Here is a 19,937-nt window from a genome sequence, read left to right as displayed (position 1 = left end):
AAAACAAATTGGCCAAAAATGTTAAAAAATTTTGATTTTTACATTTTTTTTTGGGGAATTTCATATAAAAAAATGTGAAAAATATTGTTATTTTTGCAAAATTGACGCTCTTTTTTTGTTTATAGCGCAAAAAGTAAAAATCGCACAGGTGATCAAATACCACCAAAAGAAAGCTCTGTTTGTGGGAAAAAAAGGACGTCAAATTCATTTAGGTACAGCGTCGCACGACCGCGCAATTGTCCGTTAAAGTTACGCAGTGCCGAATCGCAAAATACCCCCTGGTCGTTTAGCAGCCAAATCCTCCGGGGCTTAAGTGGTTAAAGGTGCATGCTCTTCTTGTGGATACACATACTCCATTGTATGCTGTTGTCTGGGATTACTTTGCTGCCTCTAGATTAGTTATTCAGTAGGCAGTTGTTTACATGGCCTGGGGACCTGGTAGAGTTTGGCCAGCTCCCGGGCCCCACCTCAGGCTGCCCTTCCTACAGGGCTCGAACAGGTGAGGAGCTCAGTGGGCGGCTGCCCGAAAAGTTGCTTGCTCCTTGCAAGCTCCTGCTTGCTCCTGATGCCACTGACAGCAGTGGATGAGCTGGCAGGAGTCCGGGCGTCGGGACCAGATTTCTGGTCGCCGCGGCGACCTGGCGCCTGGGATTTATCTAGCCGTTTTTATGTGTGCATATTTGTAGCATGTCTTCTGCTGTTCTTCCCGTTAATAGTTTTTAAACACAGCAACAGTGGCGGCTGGTGCATTGGGGGCACAGGGGTGCCGTCCCCCCCTATTCATGCGTCCGGCCCCCTAATCTACATGCAGGGCCCCGGATGCATGAATTCCAATGGGTTTTTTTTTTTTTAAGCACGTGATTAGAGCCAGAGGCTCTAAAAGGCTTCAAAAAAGGGAGGGCTTGGGGCACAGAGCACTGCGCCCGAGCCCAACCAGTTTTGTGACAATAGCGAATGAATATTCGCTATTGTCACATGGATCCTCCTCCTGGCCAATCAGGAAGCGGGTCCTGAAACCCGTTTCCCGATTGGCCGAAAGGAGAAGCCATGCTATTGGCTAAGGTGGAGACACAGAAGAATGAGGGGGAAGCTGCCACCTGTTCACATGTCCAGGGTGAGTGAGCTGGCGATGGGCTTGTGTGCGGGCTGGTTTGGTCTGGATGGGGGGGCTGGTGTGGTCTGTCTAAAGCCCCCCCCCCCCAGCCCATGGAGCACTCATCAGTCCTGTCATGTAGTCCAATCTCCCCCTTCTCTTCATCTACAAGCAATATCTAGCTCCTCTCTCTCGCTATTATGTCTGCTGAAGAGTAGGGGAAATCAGACTACACTGTTAGATTAACTCAAACCAGCAGTAATATGCCCTCCAGAGTAAGCCAGATCAAAATTTATTAGGAAAAAATAGTTTAATAAGGACTAAGTAAAGCGTTTCTTACATTGTAAAGATCAGAGGAGCGCTCAGCCACGTGTTTTCTGAGGTGTATATCAAGGTGGGCTTCTTCCCAGTGTGTGAACTCTGAAATACGGCAAAATATGACCCATATGAAGACATTTCCCACACTCAGGACACTGACACACCTTTAGGGTTGTGTGGCTTCTCTAATGTTTGGTAGAACAAAAAACATTTCCCACAGTCAGGGCAAGAATATGGCTTCTCCATCTTGAGGGATCTTTGATGTTTATCAAGATCTGATTTCTGTTAATAACATTTGGTTGCTCGGTAAGAACTGACTTCCATGAGTTTTACACTCAGGACAAGACTAAGGCTTCCCACCCGTATGAGTCCTCTCATGTCTGTTAAGAAGGGACTTTTCTCAAAAACATTTCCCGCAAACAAGGAAGGAACATGGGATCTCCCCAATGAGATCTTTGATAGATAACAAGGTCTGACTTTCATGGATAACGTTTCCTTCACTCAGGGCAGAACAGCTTTTCCCATGCCTGGCATCTTAAGACTGGATTTTTGTCAAAGCATTTTTCACACTAAGAACAGGAATGTGTCTTCTCTGATGTTCAGCAAGAACTGACTTCCATGACTTTTACACTCAGGACAAGACTAAGGCTTCCCACCCATGTGAGTCCTCTGATGTTTGCTAAGAAGGGGCTTTTTTGAAAAACATTTCCCACACTCAGGGCAGGGATAAGGCTTCTCACCTGTGTGAGATCTTTGATGTCTAACAAGCTGTGATTTCTGTGCAAAGCATCTTCCGCACTCAGGACAGGCATACGGCTTCTCACCCGTGTGAGTTCTTTGATGTTTTACGAGGCTTGATTTTTCTGCAAAACATCTTCCGCACTCAGAACAGGAATAAGGTTTCTCACCCGTATGAGACCTCCGATGTGCGTTAAGATGGGGCTTGTGTGCAAAACATTTCCCGCAATCAGAGCAGGAATACGGCTTCTCACCTGTGTGAGACCTGAGATGTGCGTTGAGATTGGACTTGAGCGAAAAGCTTTTCCCGCACTCAAGGCAAGAATACGGCTTATCCCCTGCGTGGGATCTTTGATGTAAAACAAGGTCTGATTTGTGTGAAAAAAAGTTCCCACACTCGGGGCAGGAGTATAAAAGAGAAGAAAAATGTTTCTCCCAGGGAACTCTGGCACCATCCCCCACAGTACGAGGTTGCTCAGAGTCAGAGGGATTCCATGGTCTATCCACACTGTGAAGTCCATCATCCATAGTTGAGTTCATTTTCTTTTCTCCGGCACAATCTCCTGTGATGTCCTCATCTTCCATTTTACAACCTGGAGATAAAGTGAGACGGTCTTTTGAGGGTTTCTCCATGGCGTGTCCTGGAAAAATATAAAAACATCATCAATAGATCTGAGAGGGTTAGTTCACTTCCATCAAGATTCCATCTGGATCAGGTAGATATGAGTGAGAAGATGTTCTCTGTGGAAGTCGCAACCAGCTGGGGCTCTCCCCCCTCTTCAGTCAAAGGGCCTTTGGTCCTCCTCCCAGATCACTTATACATTTACACAGCCTTGTCAGAAGAGCAGGAACCAATGGGGACTGGGAGGTCCATGCTCTTTACACAACCACAAGCCTAGGCACTGGGTCATGTGACCTCTGATAAACAAGAGGGTCAAAGTTCAGACTTGAAGACCCTTTACCATAGAACAAGTGACCATAGGCCTAGGCTTCTGGTGATACGCAGCACTGGAGGGAGCTTGCTACAGTGTTATCTCCAGGAAAGATAAGTGTTTCAGTCTTTATATCACTCCTTACTTTTCATCACAATAGAGTTTTATGGTGACATTTTAGCTATAAGTCTGCTGGAAGAAGAGGGACCAACCTAAGAAAGGCTCAATCTGTGTTCTCATATCTGTGCTACTGTAACTAGGAGTGACACACAACCTAATACTGCCAGCTGAACCCCAGGACGGGTATCAGTACAGGGAGGTGACCATTATCAACCTATTATTGGCTGATATCACTCAGCTCCTGCCCTACTCTGGACCAATTAGTGTGCAGTAACAGAGAAGAGATAAGGAAGAATATATTATGGGTCACCTGTGCTGATCTCTGTAGGAGTGTCCTCCTCTATGAATGTCCTCATCATTCCAGCCTCCTCCGTAAATTGCTGATCATCCCTCACATACGTCTCTTCTACTTCACCCTCAACTTTCATCTTCATCAGATCTTCACCCTAAACCAACAGAATGGCAGAAAATAACATCTGTAACATAGAAGTATTTATGATGTGAGATCACATAGAAAATATCATCTTGTAGAGTCCACACATCGTCTCTACATGTCAGACGGTTCAATCACTTCATGTTCCCGACCCTCAACTCCACCTACCTGATGGTGAGGGATGGTGTGACCTTCCTGTGTGGAATCCCAGGAATACAGAGGACGGGGACATCTCTCTGGTGGGTTTCTGCTACGTGATGGCTCTATAATATCCTTGTGTCCATCAGAAAACTCCTCCATCACTCCATACTCATCATCCTCCTCTATAAACTCTTCTTTAATAATAATATTATAATCCCCAAGATTTCCACTCTGATTAAAAAATAAAACATTTATTGTAACATAAAGGCTTGTATTCAAATTATAACAACTAATAATTGTTAATAATCTACCTGATCATCTTGGTGGATGGTGTGATTTTTATGTGTGGAATCCCGGGAATACAGAGGACGGGGACATCTCTCTGGTGGGTTTCTGTATCTGGATGACTCCACCATGGTGTCCTGGTACAGATCTTTGTGTTCTTTTAGAAACTCTGACTCCTCCATCACCCCATCCTCATCATCCTCCTCTTTTAGATCATCTTTAGAATCTCTCAAATTTCCACTCTGAATATATAATAAAAATGACATCAATGGTAACAATGCAGATAATGTACAGATCCTAATGATACTATCAGTGATTGTTCCTCATCTACCTGATGATGGTGAGGGATGGTGTGACCTTCCTGTGTGGAATCCCGGGAATACAGAGGACGGGGACATCTCTCTGGTGGGTTCCCATTACTGGATCCATCTGTAGGAAACACACACACTGACTGAATACATTGTTTCTATGTGTTTATCAGATGATGGGGGATCTAGGTGGATCCTCCGTACTTCTCTCTCCTTTACAATAAAGTCTCCTCTTACCCGGTGATGTGAGGGGCGGCTGATTCTCCATCATGACGTCCTTGTAGAGATCCTTGTGTCCTTCTAAATACTCCCACTCCTCCATGGAGAAATAGACAGTGACATCCTGACACCTTATAGGAACCTGACACACACAATGATACAGTCACCATCCAGACACATCCCTTGTCTGTTACTGGATAATGTCCCAGAATTCCCAGCACCGCTCACCTCTCCTGTCAGCAGCTCCATCATCTTCTTGGTGACTTCTAGAATCTTCTTCATGTTGTGTCTCTCAGGTTTTAGGGAGTCACATGGAGGCACTGTGATGGTCATATGATCACCTGACTTCAGAAGAGGAAATCTCTGTATTGGAGAACCAATAGGAATATCATGTTAGAATCCCAGAATCCTCCTCACCTCTCCGGTCAGGTCTGTGTTTTATTAATAGAGATAAGAGTGATGTCATGTGACCTCCCAGAATCCTCCTCACCTCTCCGGTCAGGTCTGTGTTTTATTAATAGAGATAAGAGTGATGTCATGTGATCTCCCAGAATCCTCCTCACCTCTCCAGTCAGCAGGTAGATTATCTCCAGGGTGAGGTTTAGTATCTTCTCAGTCATGTGACTCCGGTCCTTCTCCATCCTCATTCGTTTGTCATTTGATCTATACAGGTCTCCTTGTAGACGGATAACTTTGGGAAATTAAAGTAAGAATTATTTGGATGGTATTGGTCACACAATAATAGGATGTGTGTGTGTATAGCGGAGGAAGATAGCGAGCGAGCGAGTGGGAGGGGGTCTGGATATTCTCTTGGATATCAAGTATACTGTACTATCCAGGACATTGTACAAAGTAATAGTGAGTCCTCATCATCTTAATTTCATCACCATGCACTGCCAGATCCTGTGCATAGTATTGACCCCCTTGCCACCCTTTGGGCGATGCTGGGCAAACGAACCTCCTTTAAGAAAGAGTGCCTACCAAGGGGTGAAAGACTGCCCTTCTTCTCTAATATCCAGAAGCATTTTATTTGACCAGTGATATGGTAAGAAGGTGTCCTTCATTTCCTGGCAGGAGTTCTGTAAGGAGATCTGAAAAGTAAGTGTGGGTACGAAGGCCATCATAGACCAAGAGCCCCCTCCTAAGAGCCCTACTGCCTCCTCTTCCCTCAGAGCCCTGCTGCCCATCAACCCTATCAAGGGTCCATAATCTTTCAGCTACACAACCCTCTTAGAACTGTTCAGTCCCACTACCTCCTCATAGTCCTTCAACTCCACTACTCCCTGAGAGGCCCCAAAATCTTCCAGCCTCTGTACCCCCTTAGGTCCTCTACTTCCCCCAGAACCCTCAGTATTTTCCTCCCTCTGACACCAATGATGGAACATATTCTTCATGGCAGGAATGTTTTCTTTCTCCTGACCAGCAATGTAAGGGGCTCTATGCTCCATACTCCTGACCCCGGCACTCCATCATTGTGTTGGCTGCATAGTGCAATGATTGCCTATTGGCTGCCTGTGTAGTGTAATAATTGCCCTTTGTAGACAATGTATGGTCAGAATGGTCATTGTCTTGTAATTATTGTCAGTGCTGTTTGTTTAGAGGAACATATTACTAGAATTTATCTCCAAAATGAAGAGAATGTTCTTGCCTCGTAAGTAGGGGAATGTTCTGACCCTGAAGGGGTTAATCTAGGTTTCCACATTATATATGTGTGTATCATCATCTGCTGGAGATAAAAGAGGTCACAGTGACTATGGAGGAAGAGGACGGACATGACGGGGGGGGGGGTTACTGGGTGTAAATAGAAAATAAGATCTTATTACCTCATCTGCTGCCACTTCCAGCAATGTCTCCTCTCTACTTCCTCCTTACTCACCTTTCACCCGGAACTTCCTGTCTGTACATGACATCACTTCCTGTCTGCCATAGAGACTTCCTGTCTGTCTTCCATAGAGACTTCCTGTCTGGATAGAAGTGAGATCACCACCTTGTGGAGCTCAGAGGAACTGCAGCCCCCGAGAAACGTCTCGTAGTGTGACCACGGCCTTGTGCTGTGTGCGTACGTACTGTAGATCAGTGGTCCTCAACTCCGGTCCTTGGCGCCCACTAACAGGCCAGGTTTGCAAGATAACTAAATTACATCACAGGTGATCTCATTTGCTGCTCAGTGATTGCAGTATTCTAGTCTGCATCTCCCCAAGGTAATACTTAACCACTTGCCATCTGCTTACGTTGATAGTACTGCGGCAAAGTGGTCTGTTATCGTCTGACGACGTAGATCTACGTCACCAGACACTCCCCTTTTCCCCCGGAGGCTCGCTCCTGCTGTATTCAGTCACGGCGGGAGTCGGGCCAGGGGAGGAGCAGCGGCGATCGTCGGGGATCTAGTGTGGAGATCCGCCTGCTTGTGTAGGATCTCCTAAGTGAAAGGCAGGGTCAGATTGCAGGGTTCAGCATAGCTGAACCTGCGATCTGTCCCTGTGTCACACAGTCACCTCCCCCCACACACGTCAGTAAGCACCAGGCATACATTAACCCCTCCCTCTCCAATAAAATTAACCCCTCCTCTGCCAGTGTCATTTTTACAGTAACAGTGCATATATATAGCACTGATTACTGCAGTAATGTCACTGGTACCCCCAAAAGTGTCAAAAATGTCAGTCAAGGGTCCGATCTGTCCGCCGCAATTTTGCAGTCCCGCAAAAAAAATCGGAGATCGCCGCCAAAAAAAAACCAAAAATGACAGAAATCTTTCCCTTAGTTAGTAAACGCAATAACTTTTGCGCAAATCAATCAAAATACGCTTATTGTGAATTTTTTTACCAAACATAGGTAGCATAAAACAAATTGGCCAAAAATTTAAAAAAATTTTGATTTTTACATTTTTTGGGGGGAATTTCATGTAAAAAAATGTGAAAATATTGGTGTTTTTTCAAAATTTACGCTCTTTTTTTGTTTAAAGCGCAAAAAGTAAAAAATCGCACAGGTGATCAAATACCACCAAAAGAAAGCTCTGTTTGTGGGAAAAAAGGACGTAAATTTAGTTTGGGTATGGCATCGCACGACCGCGCAATTGTCAGTTAAAGTCGCACAGCGGCGAATCGCAAAAAGTGGCCTGGACGTAAGACAGCAAAATCCTCTAGTGGTAAAGTGGTTGAAATCTGGCCTGTGAGTGGGCCCCCGAGGACCGGAGTTGAGGACCACTGCTGTAGATCAGCCATAACATTATGACCACCCAGCTAATATTGAGTAGGCCCCCCTTGGACCTACTGTTGTATCTGTTTATAAGCCACCAGTAACAGATCTTTAAAGTCCTGTAGGTTGTGAGGTGGGAACCTCCATGTGATGTGTATTACGTCACATCCAAGTTTAGCGCTTTCAGTCCACAGTCAGCATGGCTTGAGAGGCTGCAAATAGAGCATGATCTGCTCTTCATTAGCTTCAGTGGAGGGCAGGAGAGACATGAGGGGTCTAATAGAACATTAATGTCTTTTTAAAGAGAACTCTGGAGAGGGGGGGCTACTGGTTCCTTATATGATAGCGTAGCACCCTTGTCCTAAGCAGGGATGCTAGTAAATTTAGTTGTGCAAGGTGGTAGCTAGTGGTCATTGGATTTCCCTCCTAATCCTGGTTTGACTGTAATTCTCCTTTCTGTCAGTAGGTGGCACTGTTACCTTTGGCATTAGTGTGATGACTTACAGTGAGTCAGGTTATGAATATATATGTTTCTCTCAGCCAATCACACTGGTAGCGGAGCATGCTGGGAGAGGCTATTTATTTGGAGAAAGCCAGGCGATCTGCCTCTTACCACCCAGACCCCTGTCTGGTGTGGGTGTGTGAGGAATTCCTGCTGTGGGTAGGCCTGAAGCCATGTGCTCAGGGCTCTGGAAGGGAGAGCCTGCACACTGCCTGGAAGCATGAAGGGAAGGATGAAGTAGCAGAGGTGACCATGTGTCGAAGAGCCTGCACACTGCCTGGAAGCATGAAGGGAAGGATGGAGACCTGAGATGAAGTACCAGAGGTGACCATGTGTTGGAGAGCCTGCACACTGCCTGGAAGCATGAAGGGAAGGATTGATTGATCGGCCAATATTTTCGTACATTTAAAAAAAAAATTTTGTTTTAATTTTTTTTTTTTTTTACTTGACAGGTACTCTTGTGGAGGGACCCCCAAACCCCTCCTCTGCACTTAAAGCGGAGTTCCACCCAAAAGTGGAACTTCCGCTTTAAATAGTCCTAACCCCCTGACATGCCACATTTGGCATGTCATTTTTGGGGGGGGGGGGGGGGGAGCGGGTACCTAGTTTTGACAGGTACCCGCTCCCACTTCCACTCGGAGCGCCGCGGCGCCCTGAGCGGAAGTTCTCCTCTCTCCCTCCCTCCCTGCAATCTTCTGGGACATGTCAGAGGTCCCAGAAGATTGCCGGCCAATCACGACGCATGCGCAGTGCGTACCCGGCTGTGAAGCCGCAAACTGTCACAGCCGGGTGCCCACACCAGTGATGCCGGCACCGCGGAGCAGAGAGGGAGAAGACGGCGCATTTCGCTGGACCGTGGGACAGGTGAGTGTGTGTTTAGGCTGGAACTCCGCTTTAAGACTAGTCCACCTTACCAATCGCTCAGCGTCTGCTACTCCTCTCTGCCAATCCCTCCACTGGCTTCCGCTCACCCAACCAACTAAATTCAAAATACTAACAACATCTTACAAAGCCACCCACAACTCAGCCCCCAACTACATCACTAGCCTAGTCTCAAAATGCCAACCTAATTGATCTCTTCGTTCCTCTCAAAACCTCCTGCTTTCTAGCTCCCTCGTCACCTCATCCCATGCTCGCCTCCAGGACTTTTCCAGAGCCTCTCCAATCCTATGGAACTCCGTAACCCAATCTGTCCAATTATCTCTTCTCTATTAGCTTTCAGACGATCCCTGAAAACCCTCCTCTTCAGAGAAGTCTATCCTACCCACACCTGACTGCTTTTTTATTTTCTTTATCAGCTCATCCTCCACAGTTATTACCTTTTGTTTCGCCTAACCCTCCCTGCTAGATTGTAAGCTCTAACAATCAGGGCCATCTGATTCCTCCTGTATTGAATTGTATTGTAACTGTATTGTCTTCCCCCACATTGTAAAGCGCTGCGCAAACTGTTGGCGCCATATAAATCCTGTATAATAATAATAATTTGCATACAGATTGTCAATTTTCTTCAGCTAGGAGAGGATAAATAGCCTTTGAATGTGTGTATGTATTTTTATAGTACTCTATATGCTGTGTACTGTTATTCCTGTGAATGTAAATAGTTTGTATACACAGCAATCTTGTTCAGTAAAATAGGATATTACTATAGTAAAGGGTTTGTTTGCTTGAGTTTACTGCAAGAATCGAAAGAAGAAAAACAAAATATCTTGTGGTTGAAAGTTGTGTTGGTGATGTGGTTGGAGGTGGTGATGGTGATGTAGTTGTGATGTGGTGATGGTGATGTGGTTGTAGTAATGTGTTTGGAGGTGGTGATGGCGATGTGGTTGAAGGTGGTGATGTGGTTGGGGTGGTGATGTGGTTGGGGTGGTGATGAGCTTGGAGGAGGTGATGGTGATGAGGTTGGAGGTAGTGATGTGTTTGGAGGTGGTGATGGTAATGTGGTTGAAGGTGGTGATGTGGTTGGTGGTGGTGATGTGGTTGGAGGTGGTGATGTGGTTGGAGCTGGTGATGTAATTGGTGGTTGCGGTAATGTGTTTGGAGGTTGTGATGGTGATGTGGTTGGAAGTTGTGATGGTGATGTGGTTGGAGGTAGTGATGATGATGTGTTTGGAGGTGGTGATGGTAATGTGGTTGGAGGTGGTGATGGTGATGTGGTTGGAGGTGGTGATGGTGATGTGGTTGGAAGTTGTGATGGTGATGTGGTTGGAGGTGGTGATGAGGATGTGGTTGGAGGTGGTGATGGTGCAGAGGAGGAATTACGGGAGGAATGATAGACGAGTCTACAAACTGATGGACTTATCATTGGAGTCTACTACAGAGGTCCTGAGATGTATGAGAAGGGGAAAAATCGACTGTATCAACCATGCAACCTATTAAAACAAAATTACTAAGACACAACATTGAGATTGTATTTACATTTTTATGAGCTACATATGAAATGTTACATCTAGAACGGTCATATTTTCCACTTTCAGCCAGCAGGTGGCACTCTCCAAGCAAATGAAGCTGCCTGTGCAGGCTGATGACTACTACACAGAAGTTGTCAGTCTTGTGATGTAGCCCTTCTCTCTCATCCATGTCTAGATTCTCTCCCACCTCTCGTCCTATGAAGCTTCTGCTGAAGAGCCGGGGAGATCAGACTAGAGGGCTCAACCAGCAGTAATATTTCCTCCTCAGAGTAAGTCAGACAGAACTTTATGAGGAAAAATAATCTTACTAAAGGCTTTAAAGTGTTTCTTCCATGATAAAGATCAGAGGAGCACTCAGTCACGTGTTTTCTGAGGTGTATATCAAGGTGTGCTTCTTCCCAGTGTGAGATCTCTGATGTACGGCACAATAGGCTCCATATAGAAGACATTTCTCGCACTCGGGACACTAATACATCTCCAGGGTTGTGTGAGTTCTCCGATGTTTGGTAAGACGAGACCTTTGTGAGAAACATTGGCCGCATTCAGGGCAGGAAAATGGTTTCTCCCCAGTGTGAGATCTCTGAGTATTTTCTACAGGAAAAGGATACGCATCTACTCACCAGTGTGAGACCTACAGTGTTTGTTAAACTCGTACTTCCGTGAAAAACATTTCCCGCACTCAGGGCAGGAATACGGCTTCTCACCCGTGTGAGATCTTTGATGTTTAACCAGGTCTGATTTCTGTAAAAAACCTTTTCCGCACTCAGGACAGGAATACGGCCTTTCACCCGTGTGAGTTCTCCGATGTATTTTAAGATGGGAATTCTGTGAAAAACATTTCCCGCACTCAGGGCAGGAATATGCCTTCTCACCCGTGTGAGTTGTCCGATGCTGTAGAAGGCCTGCTTTTTGTGTAAAACATTTTCCACACTCAGGACAGCAATATGGCTTTTCACCCGTGTGAGTCCTCAGATGTGTATGAAGATGGTGGTTCTGTGAGAAACATTTCCCGCACTCAGGGCAGGGAAGTGTCTTCGCACGTGTGTGAGTTTTTTGATGTTTTACAAGGCCTGATTTAAAGCCAAAATATTTCCCACACTCAGGACAGGAATAAGGTTTCTCACCTGTGTGAGATGTCAGATGATTGTTAAGATGGGACTTGAGGGAAAAACATTTCCCGCACTCAAGGCAAGAAAACGGCTTCTCCCCTGTGTGAGATCTTTGATGTTTAACAAGTTCTTGTTTGTGTACAAAACATTTCCCGCACTCAAGGCAGGAATGCGGCTTCTCCCCTGTGTGGGATCTTTGATGTTTAACGAGGTATGATTTCAGTGAAAAACACTTCCCGCACTCAGGGCAGGAATATGCCTTTTCAGTCGTGTGAATTCTTTGATGTTTTACAAGGTCTGATTTCTCTATAAAACATTTTCCACACTCAGGACAGGAATATGGCTTTTCACCCGTGTGAGACTTCTGATGCGAAATAAGATGGACCTTCTGTGAAAAACATTTCCCGCACTCAGGGCAGGAAAACGGCTTCTCACCCGTGTGCATTCTTTGATGTTTCGCACGGTTTGATTTTATTGCAAAGCCTTTCCCGCACTCAGGGCAGGAAAATGGCTTCTCCCCTGTGTGAGTTCTTTGATGTAAAACATAGTCATATCTTCGTGGAAAAGACTTCCCGCACTCGGAGCAGGTGTAGATCTTCTCACCCGTGGGCAATCTCTGATGTTCAGAAAAGAAGGACTCAGGTGACAAACATTTCCTGCCGTCCTCCATGTGATCTCGCATGATGTGAAGTCCACCATACCTCACAGTACGAGCTTGCTCAGAGTCAGAGGGATTCCATGGTCTATCCACACTGTGAACTCCACCATCCATAGTGGAGCTCATTGTCTTTTCTCCTCCACAATCTCCTGTGATGTCCTCATCTTCCATTTTACAACCTGGAGATAAAGTGAGAGGATCCTTTGAGGGTTTCTCCATGGCGTGTCCTGGAAAAATATAAAAACATCATCAATAGATCTGAGAGGGTTACTTCACTTCCATCAAGATTCCATCTGGATCAGGTAGATATGAGTGAGCAGATGTTCTCTGTGGATGTCCCAACCAGCTGGGACTCTTCCCCTCTTCAGTCAAAGGGCCTTTGGTCCTCCTCCCAGATCACTTCTACATTTACACAGCCTTGTCAGAAGAGCAGGAACCAATGGGGACTGGGAGGTCCATGCTCTTTACACAACCACAAGCCTAGGCACTGGGTCATGTGATCTCTCGAAGATAAGAGGGTCAAAGTCCTGACTTGAAGACTCTTTACCATAGAACAAGTGACCATAGGCCTAGGCTTCTGGTGAAATGCAGTACTGGAGGGAACTTGTAGCAGTACTTTCTCTTGAGAAGATACGTGATTTTAACGTCAGTCCTTACCCCAATGAGACTTTTAATACAGTTTTATGGTAACAGACTCGATAGACTACTCTGGCTTTTCTGCTGTCACTTTTCTATGGTAACATTTAGCTATAAGTCTGCTGGAAGAAGAGGGACCAACCTAAGAAAGGTTCAATCTGTGTTCTCATATCTGTGCTACTGTAACTAGGAGTGACACACAACCTAATACTGCCAGCTGAACCCCAGGACGGGTATCAGTACAGGGAGGTGACCATTATATACCTATTATTAGCTGATATCACTCAGCGCCCGCCCTACTCTGGACCAATCAGTGTGCAGTAACAGAGCAGAGATAAGAGAAGAATATATTACGGCTCACCTGTGCTGATCTCTGTAGGAGTGTCCTCCTCTATGAATGTCCTCGTCATTCCAGCCTCCTCCGTATATTGCTGATCATCCCTCACATACGTCTCTTCTACTTCACCCTCAACTTTCATCTTCATCAGATCTTCACCCTAAACCAACAGAATGGCAGAAAATAACATCTGTAACATAGAAGTATTTATGATGTGAGATCACATAGAAAATATCATCTTGTAGAGTCCACACATCGTCTCCACATGTCAGAGTGTTCAATCACTTTATGTTCCCGACCCTCAACTCCATCTACCTGATGATGGTGGGGGATGGTGTGACCTTCCTGTGTGGAATCCCGGGAATACAGAGGACGGGGACATCTCTCTGGTGGTTTCCTGGTATTTGGTGGCTCCATCATATCCTTGTGTCCTTCTGAAATCTCCTCCATCACACCATATTCCTCATCCTCCTCTTTATACTCTTCTTTAACAACAATATTACAATCCCAGAGGTTTCCACTCTAAATATATAAATAAATTAATCGTAACGAAAAAGCTTGTGTATAAAATATAACTATCGGTGATTTTCCTCATCTACCTGATGATGGTGAGGGATGGTGTGACCTTCCTGTGTGGAATCCCGGGAATACAGAGGACGGGGACATCTCTCTGGTGGGTTTCTGTACCTGGATGACTCCACCATGGTGTCCTGGTACAGATCTTTGTGTCCATTAAGGAACTCTGACTCCTCCATCACCCCATCCTCATCATCCTCCTCTTTTATTTCTTCTTTAACCTCAACTTTAGAATCTCTCAGATTTCCACTCTGAATATATAATAAAAATGATATCAATGGTAACAATGCAGATAATGTACAGATCCTAATGATACTATCAGTGATTGTTCCTCATCTACCTGATCAGGTTTTGCATAGTTGTGATCTTCCTGTGTGGAATCCCGGGAATACAGAGGACGGGGACATCTCTCTGGTGGGTTTCTGTAGCTCGATGACTCCACCATGGCGTCCTGGTCTTTGTGTCCTTTTGAAAACTCTGACTCCTCCATCGCCCCATCCTCATCATCCTCCTCTTTTATCTCTTCTTTAATATTGACCTGTGTGGAATCCCGGGAATACAGAGGACGGGGACATCTCTCTGGTGGGTTCCCATTACTGGATCCATCTGTAGGAAACACACACACTGACTGAATACATTGTTTCTATGTGTTTATCAGATGATGGGGGATCTAGGTGGAGCCTCCGTACTGCTCTCTCCTTTACAATAAAGTCTCCTCTTACCCGGTGATGTGAGGGGCGGCTGATTCTCCATCATGACGTCCTTGTAGAGATCCTTGTGTCCTTCTAAATACTCCCACTCCTCCATGGAGAAATAGACAGTGACATCCTGACACCTTATAGGAACCTGACACACACAATGATACAGTCACCATCCAGACACATCCCTTGTCTGTTACTGGATAATGTCCCAGAATTCCCAGCACCGCTCACCTCTCCTGTCAGCAGCTCCATCATCTTCTTGGTGACTTCTAGAATCTTCTGCATGTTGTGTCTCTCAGGTTTTAGGGAGTCACATGGAGGCACTGTGATGGTCATATGATCACCTGACTTCAGAAGAGGAAATCTCTGTATTGGAGAACCAATAGGAATATCATGTTAGAATCCCAGAATCCTCCTCACCTCTCCGGTCAGGTCTGTGTTTTATTAATAGAGATAAGAGTGATGTCATGTGACCTCCCAGAATGCCTCTCACCTCTCCGGTCAGCAGGTAGATGATCTCCAGGATGAGGTTTAATATACTCTCGGTCATGTAACTCCAGTCCTCCTTCATCCTCATTGGTCATGTGATCTTTGCTGGTTTCCCTGTAGACCAATAATTAATTTTTTAATGAAGTGCCCTTGCACTTAAAGCACGACATTGATCTAAGGCATCTACAAACAGAGCTCCTGACAGACGGCAAGTGAACCTGTATTTCTCCATCCAGCTTTTTTCTTCAGAGACTGACAACTACTCTGTCCTCCCTGTAATATGTTACTTCTACCACTCTTTCCACAATAAGGTCTTCTCTCCCTAAACTCTCATTCCTGTACCCATCTTCTCCTCCCCCAAAATATGCCCCTTCTTAACCAATGAAACCTCAAATCAACAAATTCACTCCCAGCTTATCTCTCGTCCTAAATACTCTAACTCCCATCCATTGGGCGACCTCTACAGAGGATATCCCCTCTTCAGTCTATTATGAATGCTGCTACCAGAATCATCCACCTTTAGCAACCACTCAGTGTCCTCCACCCCTCTCTGCCAATCCATCCACTGGCTTCCATTCAGTGTCCTCCACCCCTCTCAGCCAATCCATCCACTGGCTTCCATTCAGTGTCCTCCACCCCTCTCAGCCAATCCATCCACTGGCTTCCATTCAGTGTCCTCCACCCCTCTCAGCCAATCCCTCCACTGGCTTCCATTCAGTGTCCTCCACCCCTCTCAGCCAATCCCTCCACTGCCTCCATTCAGTGTCCTCCACCCCTCTCAGCCAATCCATCCCCTGGCTTCAATTCAGTGTCCTCCACCCAGCTCTGTCAACCCCAAAAAAAAAAAAAAAAATACTAACAACCACATAGAAAGCCACCCACAGTTCTGCCCTGAGCTACATCACCAGCTTTGTCTCAGTTTATCACCCAAACCACCCTCTCCGCTCCTCCCATGAGCTGCTCTCTATTTCCCCCATCACCTCCTCCCATGCTCACCTCGGGAATTTCTCCAGAGCCTCTCCCATCCTCTAGAACTCCCAACCCCGATCTGTACAAAGAAAAAAAAATAAATCTTAGTACCTCCTTTGCTGCTACTTTCAGCAACGTCTCCTCTCTACTTCCTGCTGACTCACCTCTGACCCGGAACTTCCTGTTTCTACCTGACATCATTTCCTGTCTTCCATAGAGACTTCCTGTATTCTATAGACACTTCCTGTCTGGGTAGAAGTGAGATTACCACCTTGTGGAGCCCAAAGGATCTGCAGCCCCCAAGAAACGTCTCTGTTTTATGTATGTATTGTACATCGATCAGCCATAACATTATGACCCCTGACAGGTGAATAACATTGATTATCTTGTTACCAGTGTTGGGGTAGTTACTCAAAAAATGTAACTAGTTACTTCTGTAAATTGTAACGAGATTACTTTACTAGTTACTGCATTTGAAAAGTAACTTCACTACTTATTACTTTACTTTCCTCTTTCTTAATTGACCGTGTAGAAGAAGATACATGACACTCTTTCTGCATAGAGTTTATTGTATAAACACAGGCTTTGGGAAACATGAGAAGAAAACCTGAAAAAACAGAATAAAACATAAAGTGCAACAAAAAGTCATAAACTTCATCCCTCTCTATTCTTCCAAATAACGGTTGTATCGCACGGCTTGGGTAACACAGGAAAGCGCCTTCCTATAGTCTAGTAAAGTAGTGTAGTTACCTCCTATAGCCTAGTAAAGTAGTGTAGATACCTCCTATAGCCTAGTAAAGTAGTGTAGTTACTTCCTATAGTCTAGTAAAGTAGTGTAGTTACCTCCTATAGCCTAGTAAAGTAGTGTAGTTACCTCCTATAGCCTAGTAAAGTAGTGTAGATACCTCCTATAGCCTAGTAAAGTAGTGTAGTTACCTCCTATAGCCTAGTAAAGTAGTGTAGTTACTTCCTATAGCCTAGTAAAGTAGTGTAGTTACCTCCTATAGCCTAGTAAAGTAGTGTAGTTACTTCCTATAGCCTAGTAAAGTAGTGTAGTTACTTCCTATAGCCTAGTAAAGTAGTGTAGTTACCTCCTATAGCCTAGTAAAGTAGTGTAGTTACTTCCTATAGCCTAGTAAAGTAGTGTAGTTACCTCCTATATCCTAGTAAAGTAGTGTACTTACCTCCTATAGCCTAGTAAAGTAGTGTAGTTACCTCCTATAGTCTAGTAAAGTAGTGTAGTTACCTCCTATAGCCTAGTAAAGTAGTGTAGTTACCTCCTATAGCCTAGTAAAGTAGTGTAGTTACCTCCTATAGCCTAGTAAAGTAGTGTAGTTACCTCCTATAGCCTAGTAAAGTAGTGTAGTTACCTCCTATAGCCTAGTAAAGTAGTCTAGTTACCTCCTATAGCCTAGTAAAGTAGTGTAGTTACTTCCTATAGCCTAGTAAAGTAGTGTAGATACCTCCTATAGCCTAGTAAAGTAGTGTAGTTACCTCCTATAGCCTAGTAAAGTAGTGTAGTTACCTCCTATAGCCTAGTAAAGTAGTGTAGTTACCTCCTATAGCCTAGTAAAGTAGTGTAGTTACCTCCTATAGCCTAGTAATGTAGTGTAGATACCTCCTATAGCCTAGTAAAGTAGTGTAGTTACTTCCTATAGCCTAGTAAAGTAGTGTAGTTACCTCCTATAGCCTAGTAAAGTAGTGTAGTTACCTCCTATAGCCTAGTAAAGTAGTGTAGTTATCTCCTATAGTCTAGTAAAGTAGTGTAGTTACCTCCTATAGCCTAGTAATGTAGTGTAGATACCTCCTATAGCCTAGTAAAGTAGTGTAGTTACTTCCTATAGCCTAGTAAAGTAGTGTAGTTACCTCCTATAGTCTAGTAAAGTAGTGTAGTTACCTCCTATAGCCTAGTAAAGTAGTGTAGTTACCTCCTATAGCCTAGTAATGTAGTGTAGATACCTCCTATAGCCTAGTAAAGTAGTGTAGTTACTTCCTATAGCCTAGTAAAGTAGTGTAGTTACTTCCTATAGCCTAGTAAAGTAGTGTAGTTACCTCCTATAGTCTAGTAAAGTAGTGTAGATACCTCCTATAGTCTAGTAAAGTAGTGTAGTTACCTCCTATAGCCTAGTAAAGTAGTGTAGTTACCTCCTATAGCCTAGTAAAGTAGTGTAGTTACTTCCTATAGCCTAGTAAAGTAGTGTAGTTACCTCCTATAGCCTAGTAAAGTAGTGTAGTTACCTCCTATAGCCTAGTAAAGTAGTGTAGTTACCTCCTATAGCCTAGTAAAGTAGTGTAGTTACCTCCTATAGTCTAGTAAAGTAGTGTAGTTACCTCCTATAGTCTAGTAAAGTAGTGTAGTTACCTCCTATAGCCTAGTAAAGTAGTGTAGTTACCAATATTAGTATTGTAACCAGTTACGTTACTTCGTTACCAAAAAAAGTAATGTAGTTACTGTAATTCGTTACTTTGTAACTCGTTACCCCCAACACTGCTCGTTACAATGGCATCTGAAAGTCGAAGGAATATATTAGGCAGCACGTGAACATGTTGTCCTTGAAGTTGATGTGTTGAAAGCAGAAAAAGTGTTCATTGCGGTTTGTTGTGTATGGGGCTGTGTAGCCGGAGATCAGTCAGGGTGTCCATGGTGACCCGTGACCACATCCAAAAGCTCCAACAATAGGCATGTGAGAATCAGAACTGGAGCACGGAACAATGGAAGAAGGTGACCTGGTCTGAACCACATTTGTGGCCTGGAACCACATTTTTTTTTACATCATGTGGATGGCTGGGTGGGTGTGCGTCACTTTGCTGTGGAAGAGAAGGCACGAGAGTGCAGGATGGGAAGAAGGCAAACCAGCGGAAGCAATGTGATGCTTTTGGCAATGTTCTGCTGGGGAACCTTGGCTCCTTCCATTCACGTGGATGTTACTTTGACACATACCAGCTACCTAAACATTGTTGGTGACCACCTACACCCCTTCATGGAAACAGTATTCCCTAATGGCAGTGGCAGTTCAAGAATGGTTTGAGGAGAACAACACGTTTGAGGTGTTGACTTTGACAATTGAGCATCTGTAGGATGTGCTAGAAAAACAAGTCCGGTGCATGTAGGTCCCACCTCCCAACTTACAGAAAAGATCCTGTCCTGAGCAGAACTCCACTCCTTGTCCCCCATTTATATACAGACACTGACATTGTTTTCGGATGCATTCATTTTTGGAATTTGTTTTTGCGGTCAGCTGGATTCCCCACTGTCAGCAGAATGTAAATTAAAGAAATTCCAGTTAAAAACATACAAAAACTGTGAGGGCCCCCCCAATCCAAACCAGGCACCAAAATAAAAAACAAAAAAGGCATGGGGTCCCCCCAGATCCTGTACTAGGCCCTTAGGTCTTGTATGGATTTTAAGGGAAACACCACGCCGAAATTAAAAAAGAAAATGCCCCCCCCCCATCCCCAAATCCAAAGCAGACTCTTATCCAAGCATGCAGCCCACCAGGTCAGGAAAGGGAGGGGAGGGGATGAGCAAGCGCCCCCCTCCTGAACCATACCAGGTCATGTGCCCTTAATATGGTTTGTAGATGCGATAACTTTTGCACAAACCAATCAATATACGCTTATTGGGACTTTTTTTTTTTAATCGAAAATATGTAGCAGAATACAAATTGGCCTAAAATTTATGAAAAAATTTGATTTTTTTTAAAAATTTTTACTGTATGTTTTATAGCAGAAAAGTAAAAATGTAAATTTTTTTTTTTTTGCTCTTTTTT

The 19,937-nt window shown here is 44.6% G+C and overlaps 3 protein-coding genes across 3 annotated transcripts in view; 1 reads left to right on the top strand and 2 right to left on the bottom strand.

Annotated features, from left to right (window-relative positions):
• The window catches only part of LOC309562915 (uncharacterized protein), a 523,709-nt gene that overhangs the window by 152,214 nt on the left and 351,558 nt on the right, over window positions 1–19,937 (top strand). The gene's annotated exons all lie outside the window — the stretch shown is intronic.
• Window positions 2,040–19,937, bottom strand: part of LOC309564456 (uncharacterized protein) — a 32,256-nt gene continuing 14,358 nt past the window's right edge. Inside the window, exons 3-5 of the mRNA XM_082269086.1 lie at window positions 13,457–13,592; window positions 11,397–12,686; window positions 2,040–2,403 (exon numbers count right to left, since the gene is read on the bottom strand). Coding sequence (XP_082125212.1) covers window positions 2,054–2,403; window positions 11,397–12,686; window positions 13,457–13,592 — 1,776 coding nt within the window. The 3' untranslated portion in view covers window positions 2,040–2,053. The remainder of the gene's footprint in view (window positions 2,404–11,396; window positions 12,687–13,456; window positions 13,593–19,937) is intronic.
• Window positions 4,538–10,861, bottom strand: LOC309563989 (gastrula zinc finger protein XlCGF66.1-like; the record flags this gene model as incomplete). The annotated part of the gene is made up of 4 exons (XM_082268617.1): window positions 4,538–4,729; window positions 4,816–4,950; window positions 5,151–5,278; window positions 10,729–10,861. The coding sequence occupies 4 exons, from the start codon at window positions 10,859–10,861 to the stop codon at window positions 4,538–4,540; spliced, it is 588 nt and encodes a 195-aa protein (XP_082124743.1).

The sequence above is a fragment of the Pelophylax lessonae genome (genome assembly GCF_965119305.1).
Source record: "Pelophylax lessonae genome assembly, chromosome: 9".
Taxonomy (NCBI): domain Eukaryota; kingdom Metazoa; phylum Chordata; class Amphibia; order Anura; family Ranidae; genus Pelophylax; species Pelophylax lessonae.
The sequence above is the reverse complement of the archived record's forward strand: the minus strand, read 5'-3'. Positions and strand labels throughout refer to the sequence as shown.